At 42.1% G+C, this 19,304-nt stretch overlaps 1 protein-coding gene across 11 annotated transcripts in view; it reads right to left on the bottom strand.

The window, feature by feature from the left end:
- Positions 1–19,304, bottom strand: part of LOC127581976 (tenascin-like) — a 283,091-nt gene that overhangs the window by 39,798 nt on the left and 223,989 nt on the right. For 7 of the 11 annotated variants that reach the window (XM_052036811.1, XM_052036810.1, XM_052036813.1 and 4 more), the window contains 4 exons: positions 17,943–18,032; positions 14,464–14,727; positions 10,171–10,437; positions 7,200–7,568 (listed from right to left, as the gene is read on the bottom strand). In XM_052036811.1, the coding sequence (XP_051892771.1) occupies positions 7,200–7,568; positions 10,171–10,437; positions 14,464–14,727; positions 17,943–18,032 (990 nt within the window). The remainder of the gene's footprint in view (positions 1–7,199; positions 7,569–10,170; positions 10,438–14,463; positions 14,728–17,942; positions 18,033–19,304) is intronic. The other 4 variants (XM_052036819.1, XM_052036820.1, XM_052036815.1 and 1 more) reach the window with 3 other exon arrangements.

Here is a 19,304-nt window from a genome sequence, read left to right as displayed (position 1 = left end):
GAACCTAGGAACACATTTTTGATTAAACAAACCCAAAGCAGCATTAATTAATACTTTGACTTTTCTGAAGGAACATATCTTTGCATTTAGTGTGTTAATCTCATCCACTTCTGCTGCGGTAGTGAGCGGGTAAATATCCCTTTAACATCCAGGTTTGATGCCAGTCCATCGAGAGGGCACAGTAGGACTGTGGTTATGTTACTGGGTGAGTACCTCAAGGCCCTGGACTAGAGGTCTGGAAATTTGGGTTCCAATCCCATCACAGTGGCGTGAGGAGTGAAATTTGCCTGAGAAACACTGTTTTTGTTGTTCAAATCTTGTCTGGAGCACTAATATCCTTCAAGAAAGGGAACCTGCTGAACTATTTGTGACTCCATGCCACAGTAACAATGTTAATCTGTCCTCTGGACTGACCTATCAGGCCCCCTGTTGTGGGTTGGTTAGGGATGAGCAATAAATGCTGGTCCAGCCGCCATCAGAGGAGAAAGTCTGCCCCCGGGATTCTGTTCGCTTGCACAAGGATTTCTTAATTTCTTAAAGGCAACCTCCCACTCCGTCCCCACCCTTAACTCCCCAGCCATCCTGAGTACATCTCCACAGACAAATCCCTGTTGTCCACTTTTCAGTGGGTTAATCTTCAGCCAGGATCTGCCAGCCTGCAGTCTGACCACAGAAGAACATCGCTACTTGCTCATGCTGTGACCCAGGCATGCTTTCTGCTGGATTCCCTGGAGAACAATTGGACGTGGGAAGCCTGGCTAACATTCCTTCCCCTCAGCTGCATACCATCACGGACAATTACAGTGACTGCCTATCACCCAGGTTGTAATGTAACCGGATGGACACTGAGAACTGAACTGGCTTTCTCTGGGCTGTAAGCCTTGGTATTAACCAGATCATTGTGTGGTCATGAACAACCAGTGCATTATATCTGCAGGCCATTAATGAACACATTCATCTACTGAAAGGACAATTTACAAATTAAACATAGGACAGTATAGCAGAGGAACAGGTCCTTCGGCCCATGATGCTTGTTCCAACCATGATGCCACTTCTAACTAATCCCAGTCCTAATGAAGGGTCTCGGCCCGAAACGTTGACTGTTTATTTGCCTCCATGGATGCTGCCTGACCTGCTGAGTTCCTCCAGCACTTCTTGTGTATTGCTCCAGATTCCAGCATCTGCGGAATTTCTTGTGTCTCTAACTAGTCCCATCTGGCTGCAGATGGTCTACATTACAATGTTGAATCCCTCGGTCCTATTATCGTATTAACTTGTTGCTTGTTCTCTTGATACCTTTGCTTAACAATTATCCATTTAGGCACAAAACTTTCAATCCAGAGTCTTCAGCTGCCTCAGCTCTCTTGTTTACTCCCTGAACTTCAAATCTCCTTAAGGATGATCTTTTAAACCTTTGATCACCTCGTCTGCTGTTGTAATATCCTATGTGGTTCAGTGTTGTTCATTAGCACTCCTGGCAAAGGTGCCATATAAATACACAATGTTGTTGTTAAAAGAGCACCATACTTTAACTCACTGCTGTGACAGAGTGATACTATTGCACATTTAGACCAAAGTTTTATGATAATACCTACTTATTCTAGTTCTCCTCATCAGAAGAAATACTTTCTCTTTACCCAGTGAGCTCCAAACCAGTTGATAAGATCACTCTTCTATCAATGCAGTAAAAGCTGACTTTGTGCATACTTTCACCATTTAAACCCTGACATCATTCTGGCACAGCAGCTTTGAATCTCCTCCAAAGCCAATATATCTTTCCTAAGCTTCACAGAACATTGTACTCCAGATGGCAAGTGACCAAGGCTTTGTACAAATGCAACATTAGTTCTCTGAGGCTTATTCTAACCCCTTGTGCTGAGGACCAGCATTTAACTAGACTTTTAAATCAGTGTTTGTGTCTATGCACGAATGTTAATGAGCAGTCTGCACAGAGGTTTGTACGTACATGAACATAAAAAACAGGACAGGAGTAGGCCACTCGTCCCCTCAAGCCTGCACTGCCATTCAATATGATCATGGCTGATCTGCCCTGGGCTTCAACTGCTCTTCTGTGACAGTTCCTCTTTGGCCTCAATTCCCTGATCATTTAAAAATGTATCTACACCACCCTCCCCCCATGATCTAATCTCCACAATCCTCCAGGAATGGGAATTCCAGAGATTCACCACCCTCTGTGAGTCGTTCCTAATCACCTCAGTTTTAAATGACCACCCCCTAATCTTGTAACTGTGTCGCCCACTTGACGTTCTCCCACTAGTGAAAACACCTCAGCATCTAACCTGCCTCAGTATCATATATGTTTGAATAAGGTCATCTCTCATTCTTCTAAACTCCAAAGAATATAGACCTACTTTCTGAAGATGTTGGTTCAACCCTCTCCATCCAGGAATTAGCCAAGTGATTCGCTTTTGGACTGCTTCCAATGCCACTATATCCTTGCTTAAATAATGGGACCGAAGCTGTGCACTCTCCAGGTGTGGCCTCATCAACACCCCGTGCAATTGGAACAAAACCTCCCTATTTCTAAACTCCAACTCTCTTGCAATGAAGGTGAGTGTTGCCATTTGCTTTCCTAACCACTTGCTGCATCTGCCTGTTACGATTCCGATTCGTGCACAAGAACACTTGGGTCCCACTGTCCTTCACAATCTTTCTCCGTTTAGACAGTAGTCTGCCTTTAGATTCCTCTTCTCTATGTTCATGACCTGACACTTTCCCACTTGTAACCTCAAGGGTGAGACTAATGAGACATATGTCCATATTACGGCATCAGGGTAACACGGATTAAATAAATCTGAAACCACAAGGCTACCAGGTTATCAGAAGAGTCCTGCTGGTTCTCTGAATCTCTTTTTAAGGAACAAAATCTGCTGTCCTTACTCAGTCCTGCTATCTGTAACTGTAACCCACAGCAATGTGAATCTTAACAATCCTAAGAAATGTCTCACTCACCTCAAGGGCAAGATAGGACAAGCAATAAATGCTGGCCCTCCCCCCTTTCCACCAAATGTAGTAATTTTGCCTCCCTTGGATCTGAAGCACACAATCTCACGCTTACCTATTGGGCTGAATCATGCTGGACCTGACCCATGCCTGGCCACAGCCTCAACCCTCCCCCTGTTCTTGCCCCATTCTGGCCGCGGACCTGATGGTCTCACCACCATGGCCATCTAGTGATGCGGAGAGATCAGTGGGCCATGAACAGTGACCAGGCCCCAGGTAGTGGAACCAGGGCCCCAACCATAGATTGCCCTGATGACTGTGTTCAGAGGCCCCTTCCTAACTATCCCTGATCATCAGAGGTATTTAGGACTAGTCAAAAAATCTGAATAAACAACTCTCCTTCCTGAAATGTGCTAATATTCACGGTAAAAAACTGAGACCCCAGCAGAGGGCCACAGGGCTCACTACTTGTCACATTCTTCCAGTTAAAGATTGTCCAATCATTCCTTCCCTTTCTCTCCTACCTCCCAATCCATTTCATGGATACGCCTATTACATGGACTTTCTTTGTTGCTAATTACTTTTTGCATGGGATTTTGTCAAATGGAATGCATTTTAAAGTATTAACCTGAAGTATAAAATTAAAAGTAATATTATTAGTACCGATAACATAAAGACTGGGAAGTTATTACTGTCCAAACTCATTGCCTGATAGCTATTACTTGTAATAAATGCCAGGTGGTGAATTTTATTTTAAAGTGTTTTTATTGCCAAGGACGGCCAATTTTCCATCATAGTTAGAGTCTCTACTCTTGAATTCATGGCAATAAGAAGGCAATGTGTAAAAGTATGAAATTTTAATTCTTGAATAAAAGGAAGTATTATTTAATGTTTTAACACTTAATGACTAATTTTCTAATGAGCACTAAGGACAAGTTCAGCACCTATACTTTCCAACAATTGATGTGTTGAAGTCTCTATGCACCTCATATGTGAATCCTAAAGCAATGAAATTTTAAATACAACATTTCAAAGTCCATCAAGCAGTATTTAATGTTTTACTAACACGAATCTCAATAGATACCAAATGTTGCATTGGATCTGACTCCTTAAACACTGTTTCTAGAATTACAATCCTGCAAATGTGCTATGCGATATTCTGGAACTGGATCAAGAACCTCCGAACCAAAGAACTTCTGCTATCTACGAGAACACTCTCCATTCAGAAATTGACTGACATATATTTTTGCCATAATTCTCTGTCAGTTTCTCCTTTCATTGGAGATAATGGTAAAATATATAAGTAGGTAATGATAGCAGAAGTAGTTTTGATTTTATAGTGAAATAGCCAGTGTGGAATGCAGGACTCTACTGTAAATCCTTGTGTTGTGATTCAACATCAAACACTTTGTTTTGTGACTGGATACTGGATTGCAAGCAGTAAGAATGATAACAATGGATTAAATTAAGTCATCCTATCTCTCTGGAGTGTTGGAATATTGGTTCACTGGCAACCAACTGAACTTTGGACATGTAGAAATAAAATATGATGATCTTTTTTGAAAGAGTCTCTCTGCTCAACTAGGATTCTTGCTTTTTCTAAAATCTGTGTGTCACTGATTCAGTTCCATCCACTCAACATTACTTAGTTATTGTCTTCTAGACAATATTCCTCCCTTTAACAGGATCACCTAAAAGGAGTATGTCTGGATTTTTTTCCAAATGGTTATTCATGGGGCATCGTAGGTACAGAAATGGCTATCATACTTCCCCTGAATAACAACATCACTACACATTAAAAAGTAATTTGCATGGACTGCCTCAAGATGTTCTGATGAATAAGTGAAAATATGATTGCAAATAAATACTGCACGTCAAAACATTTGGGTGCCTTTCTGAAAAGTTAAGGGAACGGCACAGTTCAGAGTGATGATGATACTTTGTCATTTAGATTTAGAAGTTGCAGGATGAAATTGTTTGTCTGGATGTTAAATCTATAAATACATGAGCTGGACTCTCCCACAGGCACTGGGGAGTCCTTCTGTAAATTGCTGAGCTGCCCCAACTGGAAAGCCCTGGGCTGGTCCCTTGTGTGTCTTGAGTCAATCAAATGCTTCCATGAACTTAACATACGTTCTTTGCACTGAAATGGTTCAGATCAACCAACGGACCAAGATCTGGAGATCAAAGGTGAGATCTTCCTGATTGTTAACTGCTGGAATCTGGCAGGATAAGCAAAAATATCAGAGGATGCCGAAACCTTCATTTCAATATTCAGGTCTATCTGAATCCATCCATAGCCTGAACAGCAGATTTTGGAACAGGTTTGATCTCTATTTGAGGTGTAATTTCTCTACATTTCTATATAGTAAGTCATGAAAAATACCTCCTGGCTATTGGTCCTGAAAGTCAGCAACAATGGTCACCCATTGTGAGGCTGTTATAGTTCCAGGTGCCATAGTGTTCATGTTTGTTGGTGACCCTACGCTTTGCTAGTACCACCTCCACAAGAGTTGGCCTCAGCCACATGTGATAAACACACAACAAAGCCACGAATGAGATCCAGAGGAATCGCACTTCGGAAGCAGAGTACGTTATGCACAGCCACTATACCACACGTTTACCACACAAGACTAGGGATGAATTCCTTCCCCTTTGGCTCTCCCTAATTAATAGCAACCTCAGATCGAAACACATGACTCTGTTTATCATGGGTAAGTAAGGGCATGCTTTGAGTAACCGCATTGTTAAAAAAAGGGGAGTTTCATACACATTCAAAATGAGAGGAAGAAGACAAAAGGGATGCAGAGAGAAGTATTGTGAATAAAAACAGTACCTGTTGTGGCTTCTGCGTTCAAAGGATCTGAACGCCAATTTCCCACAAATCCGTATAAATATACCTTATATTGTGTACTATCCAAGAGACCAGTTACCTCGGTGCTACGTACATCACCATAAAGGGACATTTCCATTGGTCCATACAACCCAGTGTAATCTGTGGCCACTATCAGAAAGGCATCAAAGGATCCATTTTGCAAAGTCCAAGAAAGCTTAATACTTTCAGAGGTAGTGTTTATCACAGTAAGGTTTCCCAGTCTACTATGCAACACCCCTTTCTCTGAAACAACTGTGGGCCCAGGGTTAAAACCTCCATCTTTGTGTAGCCGAGAAGTGAGGGCTGTTGTGTGATTTATTTGGTCATCAACTGCGTTGATTAAGTCAGCTAAAAATAATTTGGAAGGAATAAGGTTTCAAAACACTATACCATCAAGAGAACAACAATGAACAACGTGCTTCCAGTTACATACGCCATGGTCAGTGCGTGTTGGCAATTTACTTTGGAATTTCTTATCAAAGTTAAAAGAAATGGTTTGCGTTACAAATTAACTTTAGAAATTCTGTTTGATGCATGTAAAGAATTAATTGTGTGAAGGATGCCCAAAGTTGCAATTAAACTACTATCATTTAATTGTAACTGGAAACAATTTGACAATCTGTTTAAAGATAAAACTGGTAACTGCAGCACATGAATGTCAAGCACAGGAGCTCCTGGCTCCAAGAGCAGGCACCTGTTACAAATTTCAGCACACGGGTCAAATAATATTGGGTGAAATTAGAATAGGAGGAAATGATTAATTAAACAAGTTCAAAATATTCACCATTTAGGACTAGCCAGGTTTTATAAAACTGACACAATATTAATAACATGATTAAGTCTCAAAACCACATGCTTTTGTCTACCTCTAACCTGAAATATTTCTTCTAAGCCAACAGGACAGAAGACGGTCACAGCTCCTACAAACAAGCATAGGCAGGGACAGAGGGGTCCCTTTAGCTTCATGCTCCTTTTAGTTCATTCAGCTCACATTGTACACTCTGCCCCGTTCCTCTGCACCCAAAAACCTGGAACGTTTTTGACTATTCAGTGCACTAAAGAGGGCTGCAACACAAGGCAAAAACCGCCCACACGTCTCAAAACAATTAATAAGCCATGCAGGCTCAGATCTCCTTTGTTCACAAGGTGCATGCTTTTCAAATCTCAAGCTGGAGCCTGTTTGCAGGGAAGATCTCCCAGTGGTTCTGGCGAACACATTAGTGCTCGGTCATGCGGGGGAAAGCACAACTGGCTTTTGCACAGTAGCAGGAGTTCTCTACACAACACCAGCTTTAACAGAGTTTTAGTGACACTGCAAAATGAAAGCCAGTCTGGAGACAAAAATCAAAAGTCTAAATACCTGTGGTGGCTATAATATTCAGCGGCTCTGAGCGTTGACCACCGGCAATTCCGTAAAGAGTTATTTTATAAGGAGTGGAAGGCATTAGGCCTTTTAGTTCGGAAGTTAACACATCACCAGGCATGGAGATCTCTGCCTCATCATCGGATCCAAACTCACTCCTATACTTTATGATAAAATAGTCATAGAATCCTGTTTCTGTCATCCAGGCAAGGTGGATACCATCCGAGGTCACTTTAGAAACAGTTAGGTTACTGATTTGACCGTCACCAGCCCCAGAAAACTCCGGCACAGAAGCTTCTAATATCACGGAAACTGGGACTGTGGTGCTTCCATACGGATGAGGAGTGACAGTCCCCTCTGACATCGCTACAAAAAGGTAGTTCAAACATTCATTTAGTACAATTCTGTTCAGAGTACTGGTGGGGGAAAAACTGATACAACTGTGAATGATTGATTCACATTAGGCTGCGAGTGGCTCGATCTAAAATCGCAGTTATTATATTTGAGTCCTTAAAAAAATGAATTGCCTGAAAAAGATGCCATTGAATGAATTAGTTTTCATGTAGTTTCCTGCAAGTGACCTAATTCATGGAAATAAGAAAGAGAAAACAAGATTAGAAACAATTCCTTTGCTTTCTTATTGTAACAGTATGGAAATGTACTCTGAAGATGAATGCATTTGGGGATTTGATTGACATATCTAGGCATGCAGTGAATGTGACTCCATTGAAACCGTCTTAATTGGAGAGGTGAGGCGGTGACTCAGCTCCTGACTCATTGACCAATCCTGAGGGTCTGTCTTAAACACATGACACTGGTTGGCCAATTGCAAACCCTGACTGAGCCCAGGACCCTGACCTGGTGGGATGGCTGTAGCTCAGAAAGTCAGATTTCCTTTAAAGCAATGTACAAGGCTTACAGCTTGTCTGCCTCCCATCAAGGCTAGACCCTTCCAAAGGAGGTGGGCAGTTCTATCTGGCTCCCCCAGAATAAGTATTTGACAGGTCAAATGTGTCCAGGGTGCAATGCTCCTGTCTGGCACTGGACCAGAGGAGGTGGATTGGGAAAACGTTCACATGTCATATTGGGAGTGTTAGTGATCACGGGATGTGATTCCTGAATTAGAACCATGAGGTACAAGGATCAGACTGGCTAGTTTACTCACAAATTTGTTTGAAAAATGAATCCGTTTTGACCAGTTGGCCTCAATTAAATAATTTTCAGTGTGCACTGGCAGCAACCATTACACAATGGGGTGTATTGTTTGGAATAAATTAGAAGGGCAAAGTACCATAAGGCAAAATGTCCTTAGCTGGGGATTAGAGTAGAAATAATAGGAACAAGATTAAATTTAATAAAGTTAGTTTGGAAATTCTTTCTAATATTTTTGCCATTGACTGAATTATTTTCTTAATGACACAGGCACAGTAAAGATGATTGTTAAATATTGCGCTATTTAATTACTTTGGTGACTTTTAAATATCAATGATATCCAACAAGTATATTTCTAATTTCTAATTTCTAATATGGCTATGTATAAGGGGTGGTCATTTAAAACTGAGGCGCACAGGAATTTCTCCGCTCAGAGGGTGGTGAATCTTTGGAATTCTCTGCCCCGGATGATGGTGGAGGCTGGATCATTGGGGGTATTTAGAGACGAGGTAGATACATTTTTGAAAGGTCAGAGAATTGAGGACTACGGGGAACTGGCACAGAGGAGGAGAAGATGCCTGGAGCAGATCAGTCATACTGAATAGTGGAGACATGAGTGGAGAATAGTGGGGCAGGAGCAGTAGCGTAGCGGTTAGCGAGACGCTATTACCGCGCCAGCGACTTGGGTTCAATCCCCGGTCGCTGTCTGTGAGGAGTTTGTACGTTCTCCCCGTGCCTGCGTGGGTTTCCTCCGGGTGCTCCGGTTTCCTCCCACATTCCAAAGATGTATGGGTTAGGAAGTTGTGGGCGTGCTATGTTGGCGCTGGAAGCGTGGCGACACTTGCGGGCTGCCCCCAGAACACCCTACGCAAAGATGCCTTTCACTGTGTGTTTCGATGTACATGTGACTAATTAAGATATCTTATCTTACTTCTGCTTCTGTGTTCTTATACTTCCTGTTACCATACCAACCTGAAATGGAGTTAATTTCTGTGTGCCACATGAAGTTTTTACCTGAAAGCTTTGTGTGTCAGGCTTGATAGAACCTGCAATGTCACAGACTTTTATCACAGACTCTTGTCAAAATTTCAATATCATTCAAAATTCCCTTTCCTGACAATAAATAAATTATTGAATCAAATTCCATAAACACTTTTCAATGCATAGTTTGACTTGCTATTATGTACGTGCATGGATGCATAAACAGTTATTGGTATATGGCATTAGTTAGTTAGTAGAGATGAATAGAGTACTGAAATAAAATAATGCCAGCATAACTTTTCCACAATAGTAGAGCTTTTTGTTTTAATATTCCTACAAGGCCAATATTCATGCTGGATAAAGCAACAATCTCTTAAATTTCCATCAGTGAGATATATTAGTTTTGCACATGTCATTGTACGCTAAACAGCTTTTGGAATCCAAGTAAAGAGGTATATCTGGAATGGTAAGCAGAATCATCCAAGACCTGTAAGTAGATTAAAAGCAATGATGGCACAGTGAGGGACTCACTCACTGTTGCACTCTTGTTTAGTGAGGAAGGTTCCAGTTGAAGTGTTTTAGGGTGTTACCACGAACGATCAGGGCTGTAGATGAGTGAGGAAAGTTAGTATTCTACTATCTACATCCAGCGGGAGCAGATGAGAGGATCTAACTGCGGGAAAGCTCACATATTTCCAGGGAATCCCACTTTTCTGAAAGATTCCTGAAATATGCTGCAGCACATGACTTGCCTTTTCATGTATGACAGCAGCAAGCAGATGGTTGAACTATCCGTAAACAATGCTAAGATGGAGCTACAGTATCTGGCAAGTACCTGTAGTGACAGATCCAACCAAGGGCTCTGTTCTTGCTGTGCCTTGAAGAGCCATAAGCGTCACCACATACTCAGTGCCAGGCTTCAGATCAGTGAGAGCGACTGTATTCTGGTCTCCCTTCACAATAACCTGCTGTGTTTCTCCATGTGTTTTAGGATTATAATTCACAACAAACATGTCAACAGGAGCTAAGGGAGCTTCCCAAGTCACCGAGGTACTTGTGGGAGATACCTCAGAAAATTTAAGACCTCGCAGTGGTCCAAGGCCTGTGGAATTTTTTTCAAAGAACAGAAAGTTGCACATGAATCCATCCATCTTATAACACTTCCATGTCATATACTCTTCTGAAAGAAGGGCACAACTAAAAAAATGTACAATGTGACAAAGGTAGCTCCTTAATTCAGCCCACGTTATCTTGGAAAACAGTCTAACTTTATTTCCATTCCCTGTGAGTTATACCTGAGCACCTTAACACATTTTAGAAACACATTAGCTCAAGGTGAACACTGTCACTTCAACGATGATCGCAGTGAGACTGAAACACAAGAAAAAGGAAACCTGAACAGAAGATTATCTTGCGCTCAATTTGCAGTGATTCCCTGTGAAATGATATTGTTAACCACTTTTGACAGATCAGAGTTGAACAAAAAGATTTTACTATTTAAAAGGTCGACTACATTAAGGGAAAATAAAATGAACTTTCAAAATAATTAGTTTGTGTTTGAGATCTTAAAATTGTACCAAATTATCATGGTCCAAAATAAGTCGGTAGCTATTTTCAGATTCTTAGATAATTCCTTGGTGTGATTTCTGTCCTGAATTGACCATTTTTTTTGATAAAGGTAAACTTCATAATACTAAACACTGGGAAAAGGGACTTGACTAAAAGTAACTGAGCATTTAACATGAAAGAAACATTTCAGTTTGGGTTTTAACTGGGACCATCTTTCGGGAAATTTGGATGGAGTCAGCCGTCACAAAACCGAAATCTTAAAATGGAAGTTTCTGGAAATGGAAGTCCATCAGCTTTTGAAAACAGAGAAAATGCAGGTTTACAGTTACAGAGAAAAATACTTTCTCGCTATTTTGTTCAATAAAGGGGCTGTCATGTGAACATCAATTCAACTTAGAGCTTTCTATAAGAAAAGATTTGTGGTGTTTCTAACGTTTTATTGAATGTCTATATCTTCCTTCAATTTTGCCAACATTAAAGAAACATTCTATTTATTTATTATGTCTGCAATTTGTTTTACTGTACAGCACCTGAAATTTATACTTGGATGCATAATTTAATCTGTAGTGAATTTCTGTTGGGATCCTGGTCTAGGTTAAGATCATGTTAGTCAGATGCAGCATGTTGTCCTGCTGATTTTAATAACAGGACTTCAGTTAAATGCCTGGAACTTACAGGGCAAGACATCAGAGTGGGTGTGTTCCGAATTGCCAGGGATATCGACTGGTGTCCAGAAGAATAGTGGGAAGGAGCTTTCAGAGGATCTCATAAAGGCGAGAGGTGCTGGAGGAGGAGTGTGGAACCAATACTGGAGACACCTTGACATCACTTCGAATCAGAGTCAGAGCCATGCAGCAGGGTAACAGGACATTCAGACCACTGAGTCTGTACTGACCATCAAGCACCAAGTTAGATCTAATCTTATTTTATTCTCTCTATCAACTCCCTCCAGATTCTGTCACTCATCAGCACACCAGGGGCTCTTCTGCCTTCCCATGAGATGCTGACATGCTTCATACTGTGAACAATTTAATGACAGCTTCTGCATTCAGGCTATGATTTAAAGGCCATTCTACTTCTCTTGACCCTGACAATGATTTGGACCAATCAGTGTCTTGTGTTTCCCCCTGGATTTCATGGATAATCCAACTAAGTATCAAACCCTGCAGTTTTAATAATTTGTCAATCCCTAACTGACTCCTTAAATATTCTCTGTGTCTATCTGCAAAGTTATTACCCTCATTTGCTTTTTGAGGAACTCCGGGAATAGATATTCAGAACCAGGCATGTAGCACCTAGATAAATGGGATGGTCCAAGCTGAGAATTTAACATGAAATGGGGGTTCCTGAAACATTAAAGATTCAGGAGTTGTATCATCATGGGAACCTTCGCAAGAGTACCTTTTATTTTAAATTAGACTTGAAGGGATCAAAACTGAGAGGGGAGATAACAAAGTAAAACTGTAAATACATTTACTTTGCTGAATCTTGCAGTTGTAACTATCTGGATTACCTGTTCTAGCAGCCAATTGTTTTTATGGACTTAATCAATTAGAATTCTTGTCTTAATATTTAAGTAAGACTGTGTGATAAGACCGACAGGAGCTTCAAGTGAGACTGCTGGGCATAAGAGCAAATACTCCAGGATTCTCGACTCTGCTATGTATGTCTGTTATTTTGCCCAGGCGGTTTTTCATCTCTTTCCCTTCACAAGCCACTAACTGCTTCTTCTGATTCAGTTCCTCCAATGTGTGGTGATCTGTGAAACTTTGCTGTCTGTGAATGAGCCTCAACACTGAGTGTCAGCAGTCGACATTAATCAAGAGAAGCTGGTGAAGCTCACAGCTAACAATCACCCATGAGCACTTCTGCGGTGATCTGAAACAAGATCTCAGACTAGTTTTCCGTCAGTGCACCGAGAAGACTCTGCCCCCTTATCGTAGCCCTTGGACCTCCAGCTCAATATCAGTTAACATTGCACAAATGGGTGATCGTACCTGGGGCTTTTCTCATGTGCTAGATCTCATGTGGGAGGAGGAAGGAAGGCAATTTCTTGAATACAGAAAGCCGTCCACTTTTACGCATATCAGTAATTCCCTCACACTCCAAACCCCCTCCAACAGCCCCATATAAACTCTAAGCTATTCCATTAGCCAAATTCTTCAATAATGTGTAATAACTGCACTCAAAGGTCAAGAAAGCATTGCTTCCAACAAGAAAGCTGGCACTGTTTAAATTCTGTCAGTGAAAGCCTTCTGTGAACTTACTGTAAAGGGAAACACTTGCAGACCAAACGTCTGGCGCTCCAAAGATTTCCAACTAGGAATAATGATCTCTTATTATTTTAAATAATTTCCATCTTCCACTTTCTGCCACATTCGACAGCCTTAAAAGTTAGAGTTGAGTGGAATAAGGGAGCTGCTCTTATCCTTAAATAAACATTGAATTTGCTTAATGCCACACAGACAAGAAAAAAATTACATAAGTCCTGCTATTTTCCTTGGCTTGTCAGTTCCAGCTCTCACATCATGTGGTACACTTGGCACATGTGAGAGATAAGTCTCCGGCTTTCCGCTAGTTTATACAGTACTCCTAACAGAGTACAGCAGCTATTCTCGTTTACTTCTGCTCCTTTCATTTAATAGTGAAGCTGCTCCATCTATGAATTTTTTTTGACCACAATCTTACGTAAACATTAAAATAAAACTTGAGTGTGTGAACGCCAAGAACGTTCACATCTACTGTAATGATGAGTAATGCCCAAACGTTGTACGAACATTTCTTGCTCAATGGCATTGCAAGCTTACCCAGCATTTGATTCCAATATAAAACCCAGTGGTGCCTTCTGTATCGTCAAATTATAGGATATTAAATTTAGTTCTGTCTAAATTTCAATAGTAAAAGAGAAAATGAATCAGTCTATATCCTACATACCTGGAAGTACATATAGAGTTGATTCTACAAAGGCAAGCTATCGCCAAGATTACTTGTATTGGCAAACCTACAGTCATGTGATACGCACTGTTTGTGCTGGGGACTGTATCCTGACAGCAGGTCTTGGTAAGGTTTGATTATTATTTCATCGTATTACCCCCAACTCAATGATTTGTTGCCAAATTACAAGGACCGCCACTGCAAATCATGGATACCCAGCACATTGTAAAAGAAATAATCATTGCCCCAAAATAGTTGAACTAATACAGGCTTAATTTTAACTCTTCCAGAGTAAATAGTTGGAGCATCATTAGACAACTCATCAGGTTTTAAGTGGAGCATCCTGTTTGAAGATAATATTAGTCTAATATTAGTCTCCATTGCTTTCAATGGACATCAAAATCAGAAGTGGCAGGAAAGGGTTAAAATTCCCTCTCCCACCCCAATTTCACAATTTAGGAATGAACAGAACTGGTGAAAGAAACTCTGTAGAGATAAAACAAAGATGAAGTACTTGGCTCAGGTGCAGGTAACGGAAATAGAACAGTCAGTAGCATAAAGGCACAGGGTAGTTAGGACACAAATAATGATGGGTCCCAAACACTCCTCAAGTGTTCTTCCTTACCTGTGGAGGCGCTGGTGGTGGAGGCACTGCTCTTCTGTTTACCTCGCTGTGCTATAAGAATAATGGTGTACTCAGCTGCAGGTTGGAGGCCAGACAGGATGTACGACACAGCATCTGCAGAGACTATTTCTTCATTCCTCTCACCGGAGGACGAGATGTAGATGATGAAGTATCGGTCAATTACCGCCAGTGGCCGTTCCCATTCCACAGTAATTGTGTTCTCTGTTGTCTTGGTTACTCTCAGGTCTTTTGGGCTGTCCAAGTCTACAGTGATAGCAAGTAAGAAGTGTGAGTGCCCCCCTTCCTTGATGCCTAAATTGGAGGATTTACCACCCAATGTGGGAGTGCGCCACATGGGCCAGTATTTCACATCAGGCCCATGTTTCTGTGTGGAATTGGTGAATCTTGCTGGAGGAAAACTGCAGGACGATGTGAACACTACAAAATGCAAGTTCCGTTCCACGTTGCACACTGCCCCGGCCAGGGTATATTCCGGAACCCTGCAGGGTCAACTCCGGGAGCATCTGACCCAACAGCTACAGCACACACTGTCCTGTGAACTGCAGCGACTCAGGAAGGAAGCTCTTCCACTGCAGTTAGGGATGAGATACAAAGGTGGCCTTTTTCAGATCACATCAATGAATAAAAAGAAACTTAAGAGTTGGCTTCAGTAACTCTGGCCAATGAAAAGAAATAATCAAGATTGGTGATTGCACTTGGAAGGCAGAGGATTCACTAGCCGGTAACACCACCATGTAACATCCTGCGACTTAGATGAGGCACAGTGAGCAGCCGGTGGCCATGGTGACACTGCCTTCAGGAGACAGAGTGAGAAGCTGAATGGGAAATAATGTGACTAACTGTGTTACCGACCTTTGCCTTGTAGCAAAATAATCTAGCAGCGTGGCAGAATTTCCATCACAAATCAATTGCAAAATTATTTTGGTGTTATGCAATGAAAATAGTTTTTTTATTTCTGGAGTGAGATGTAGTTACCAGTGTTTACACGTTGTTCCGCACCAATCCAGAAACACAAATGGGCGCTTTTGGGCATGTGTGACCCGTGTTTCCTTGTGTCCTTGTGCTCATGAGCCCTGTGCTTGTGTGCCCCAGGGTGTGTAAGTCCCTTCCTGACCTTTGATCATTTCAGGCAACACTGACTTTCACCCTTCCATTGCCTGTTGATGTCACTCCCTCAGTAACCAGGTCCCGTTCTGACCCCTGATCCTCTGATCTGTTAGGAGCCTTACAGGACTCCAACCTCTTGCCCCCATCTCCCCGCCCACCACCCCCCATCCCTTCTCTCATTGCCGGTTCTGAACCCCAGCGTGATCTTTGGCTGAATCTCTCTCTGTACACCCCCTGCCCCCTAACTCCTTCACCATCACCCCGCCCACCTCCCTGTGATCCCTCCCCCACACCCCTTCAGCTCGAGGTACCGGCCTTACTCCCTCTCTTCCCTCTCCCGCCTCCGGCAAAGCTTGTGATCCCAGATCCCAATCTGAGCTGAGCAATGGCTCCTGATTCCTCTCCACATTCACCCAGACCCAAAGCAGAGGCCGCAGTGGGTTTGTGACCACTCATCATCCTGACACTGCAACCTGCTCTTGGGTCTAGGTCCCAGATGTTAAGAAGATAGGTACTGGCGGTTCAATAAAGCACAAACCGACTGTAGTGTCCAGCTGTAATACCTCCGCCGTGCAAACAAATGGGTCCACTTGAACTTCCAGGCCAGTATGGTGTTATCATAGTATGACTACATTTGCTATTTAGTTACCAAGATTTCCTTTATGGTATTTAATACACTGAACAAAGTTCACTGCAAAATGGGAATGTTCCCATTACTCCCAAAGACTCAATAAATCTCAAGTGATAATAGTAGAAGCCATGATAGAGATCTTCCTCCCAAGTGGAATTAGATTCATTCCAAAGTTCCTTTGCGATACGTTTTACTCATAAAAGTATTAACCATCTGTTTCCTTTTTCAAAACTATTCAAACCATTTTTCACTCTTTAAACTTTTATAAATGTCGGGTGCACTCACGGTTCCCACTGACCTCGTAGAACCGGGAATGGTGTGGTGTCGTAAGAGGCCCTATGGCCCACTATGATGCCAATCTAAACTAATCCCATTTGCCTGCACATGGTTTGTATCCCTCTGTTCCCTACCTGTTCATTTTTAAAAAAAATTTTATTTACAGCCTGGTAACAGGCCCTTCCGGCCCAACGGGTCTGTGCCGCCCATTTTAAACCCAAATTAACCTACCCGTACGTCTTTGGAATGTGGGAGGAAACCAGAGCACCTGGAAGAAACCCACGCAGACATGGGAGAACGTACAAACTCCTTACAGACAGCGACGGGAATCAAATCCCGATCACTGGCGCTGTAATAGCGTTGCGCTATCCGCTACGCTACCGTGACATCTGCCTGTCTATATGCCTCTTAAACGTTGCCGTTGTACCTGCTTCCACCACCTCCCCTGGCAGCCCGTTCTCGGCACCTACCACTCTCTGTAAAACACCTGCCTCATAAATCTCCTTTAATCTTTCCCCTCTCACCTTAAAACTATACCTTCTAGTATTTGTCATTTCCACCCTGGGAAATACCCTCTGACTACCTGCCCTGTCTATGCCTCTCATAATTTTATACTCTTCTTTTAAATACCTTCCTTGGAACAATTCTGAGAGGTCATACAGAAGGTTTCTCATGTTTATTATCAGTTTGCAGCAGCTAGTGCCCAGAGGTGGTGGTCTCTTCACCCCTGATCGGGACCCTGCTTTGTGCGGTGACTTATATCTGATCTAGCCAGTGTCTCCAGAGGAGGATGCAAAGTGCAACTTGCTAATGACTCTGAAGGATGCTGCTACCCTCCAGAAGATACAAAAGCGAAAAACAAAAGTGATTTGGGGATTTTGAGATCCTGCATTGTGAAAGGAAATTAAAGAGGTTGGGATGTTTCTTTCAGGAGAAGTTTTATGAAAAGCAGTGAAATGACCCATTTTGAAGAGGATTAGTAAAGATACTAGGGTGCTTACTGAAATGAATGACGCAAAAGTTAATATTCTAGAGTTACGCAACGTAGCAGGAACTGTGAGATCAATGAAAAGGAGATGGTTTTACCTGCCCTTCTATGTTCTGTCCATGTGTTAGCTCGAAGTGCGTCATGCCGATGTTTCAGGCACACAGCAGACTAGTTTAGCAAGGGACAGAAAGCACCCAATCTGCTCAGGCAGAGGTCCTAATGATAAATGTGTAGGGCTAACATCTGTTGAAGATCCCTCCCTCCTGTTGAGTGTCCCTTGTAGTCAGTTGGTGTCAACAACCTGAAATGAATTTGTATCACGGCAAAGTTTACGAAACTGTGAGCAGTCTTGCTAGCATCAACGACTGCCCAGATTAATCGCCCCAACCACATGATCTGTGTCTCTGCGCAATGTTCAGTTAGCTCAGTTTATATCATTGGACACCAGAGTCTTACCTGTGGCCACGTTAATGGTAGCGGGGGCACTCTCCCTGTTGTCTTTAATGGCACTGACTCCAAAACCATATTCCGTACCTGGCAGCAGATCTGAGTATAATAAAACATGGTTTGCAGTTAATCAGTCATTATGTGCAACGATAAGGCAGTAGATTATTGCTCTTGTCTACATTTTACCTGAGATGCAACAGAATTCAAACAATGGAGGCAGGTCCCGTGATGCTCAAACCAGAGTTTCAGAACCTTTTGTTTTTTATTCGTATTTTAACTTATGCTAAATTTTATTTTTATTTTGACATGTTCAAGGCAAATTCATTAACACAACAATTGTTGGGGTCGTGTATCATATTTTTATATTTATATTTTCCTTTATGACATAGAAGGAAGCCATTGGCCCATTCAATCTCTGCCGTTTCCCAGAACAACCCAATTCCCCTTAATCCTTTCTAACTTGCTGTATCTCACACACGCCCATTAAACTCCTCCTGATTCTAGTATAGTAACCAATGAACCTACCAACCCGCACATATTTGGGATATGGGAGGAAACTGGAGCATCCGGGGGAAACCCACTCAGTCACAGGGAGAACATGCAGACTCCACACAGACAGCACCAGAGGTCAGGATTGAACCTGGGTCACTGGAGCTGTGAGGCAGCGGCGCTAACCACTGAGTCACCATGTACAGAACAGTCGTTCAGTGACTGAAGGATAACTGGATGCTCAGACAATTGACCTGGCAGTGCGAGTTCAAATTCCAGCATCAGAATTCCCTCTGAATTTAAATTAAAGTTTGGGAATTCTGCCCCCGTTAGGTTTCCCTGCAGGTCACGTGACATCCAGTGTTGCTGGGTGGCCTGTCTTTGTGAGTGCAAGAGTCACAAGCATCTTTTGGAGAAACATCTCCACTTCTCTCAAGTGGCCAACACGAACAAATCCTGTTGGTTAAATTTTAAGAACATCTACCAAAGAAGCAGCAGGACTAAAATTTGTCCAACACAATGGAAGTAAAAATTAGCTTCAAATTAGAACAATGTTGTTGACCTGCCTTCAGATCACGTGATGGTACAGGGAAAAGCTTATTTTATCCCAAAGGATTCTGGAAACGACTCTTTCCAAACCACCAGGCTCGTAAAAATGAAAGGTAAATACCAAATGAGCAATCCAATTTTTTTCTGAAAGACAAGGTTAAATAAAGGCTGGATTGTCAGATTACAGTTTGAATTTCCCAGGTACAACTGAGTGGATTTTACCTCTGGAGAAACTAACCAGGGTGTTTCTGTTTAACGCAAGCTAACGAATGTTAAAGCACTGAAATGCAGTGTTGGATTTTACATCAGTGTTGTACAGTGGTATTGGTATTG

Source organism: Pristis pectinata, chromosome 23, assembly GCF_009764475.1.
Source record: "Pristis pectinata isolate sPriPec2 chromosome 23, sPriPec2.1.pri, whole genome shotgun sequence".
Taxonomy (NCBI): Eukaryota; Metazoa; Chordata; class Chondrichthyes; order Rhinopristiformes; family Pristidae; genus Pristis; species Pristis pectinata.
Note: the sequence above shows the minus strand (reverse complement) of the source record. Positions and strands in the feature narration are given on the sequence as shown.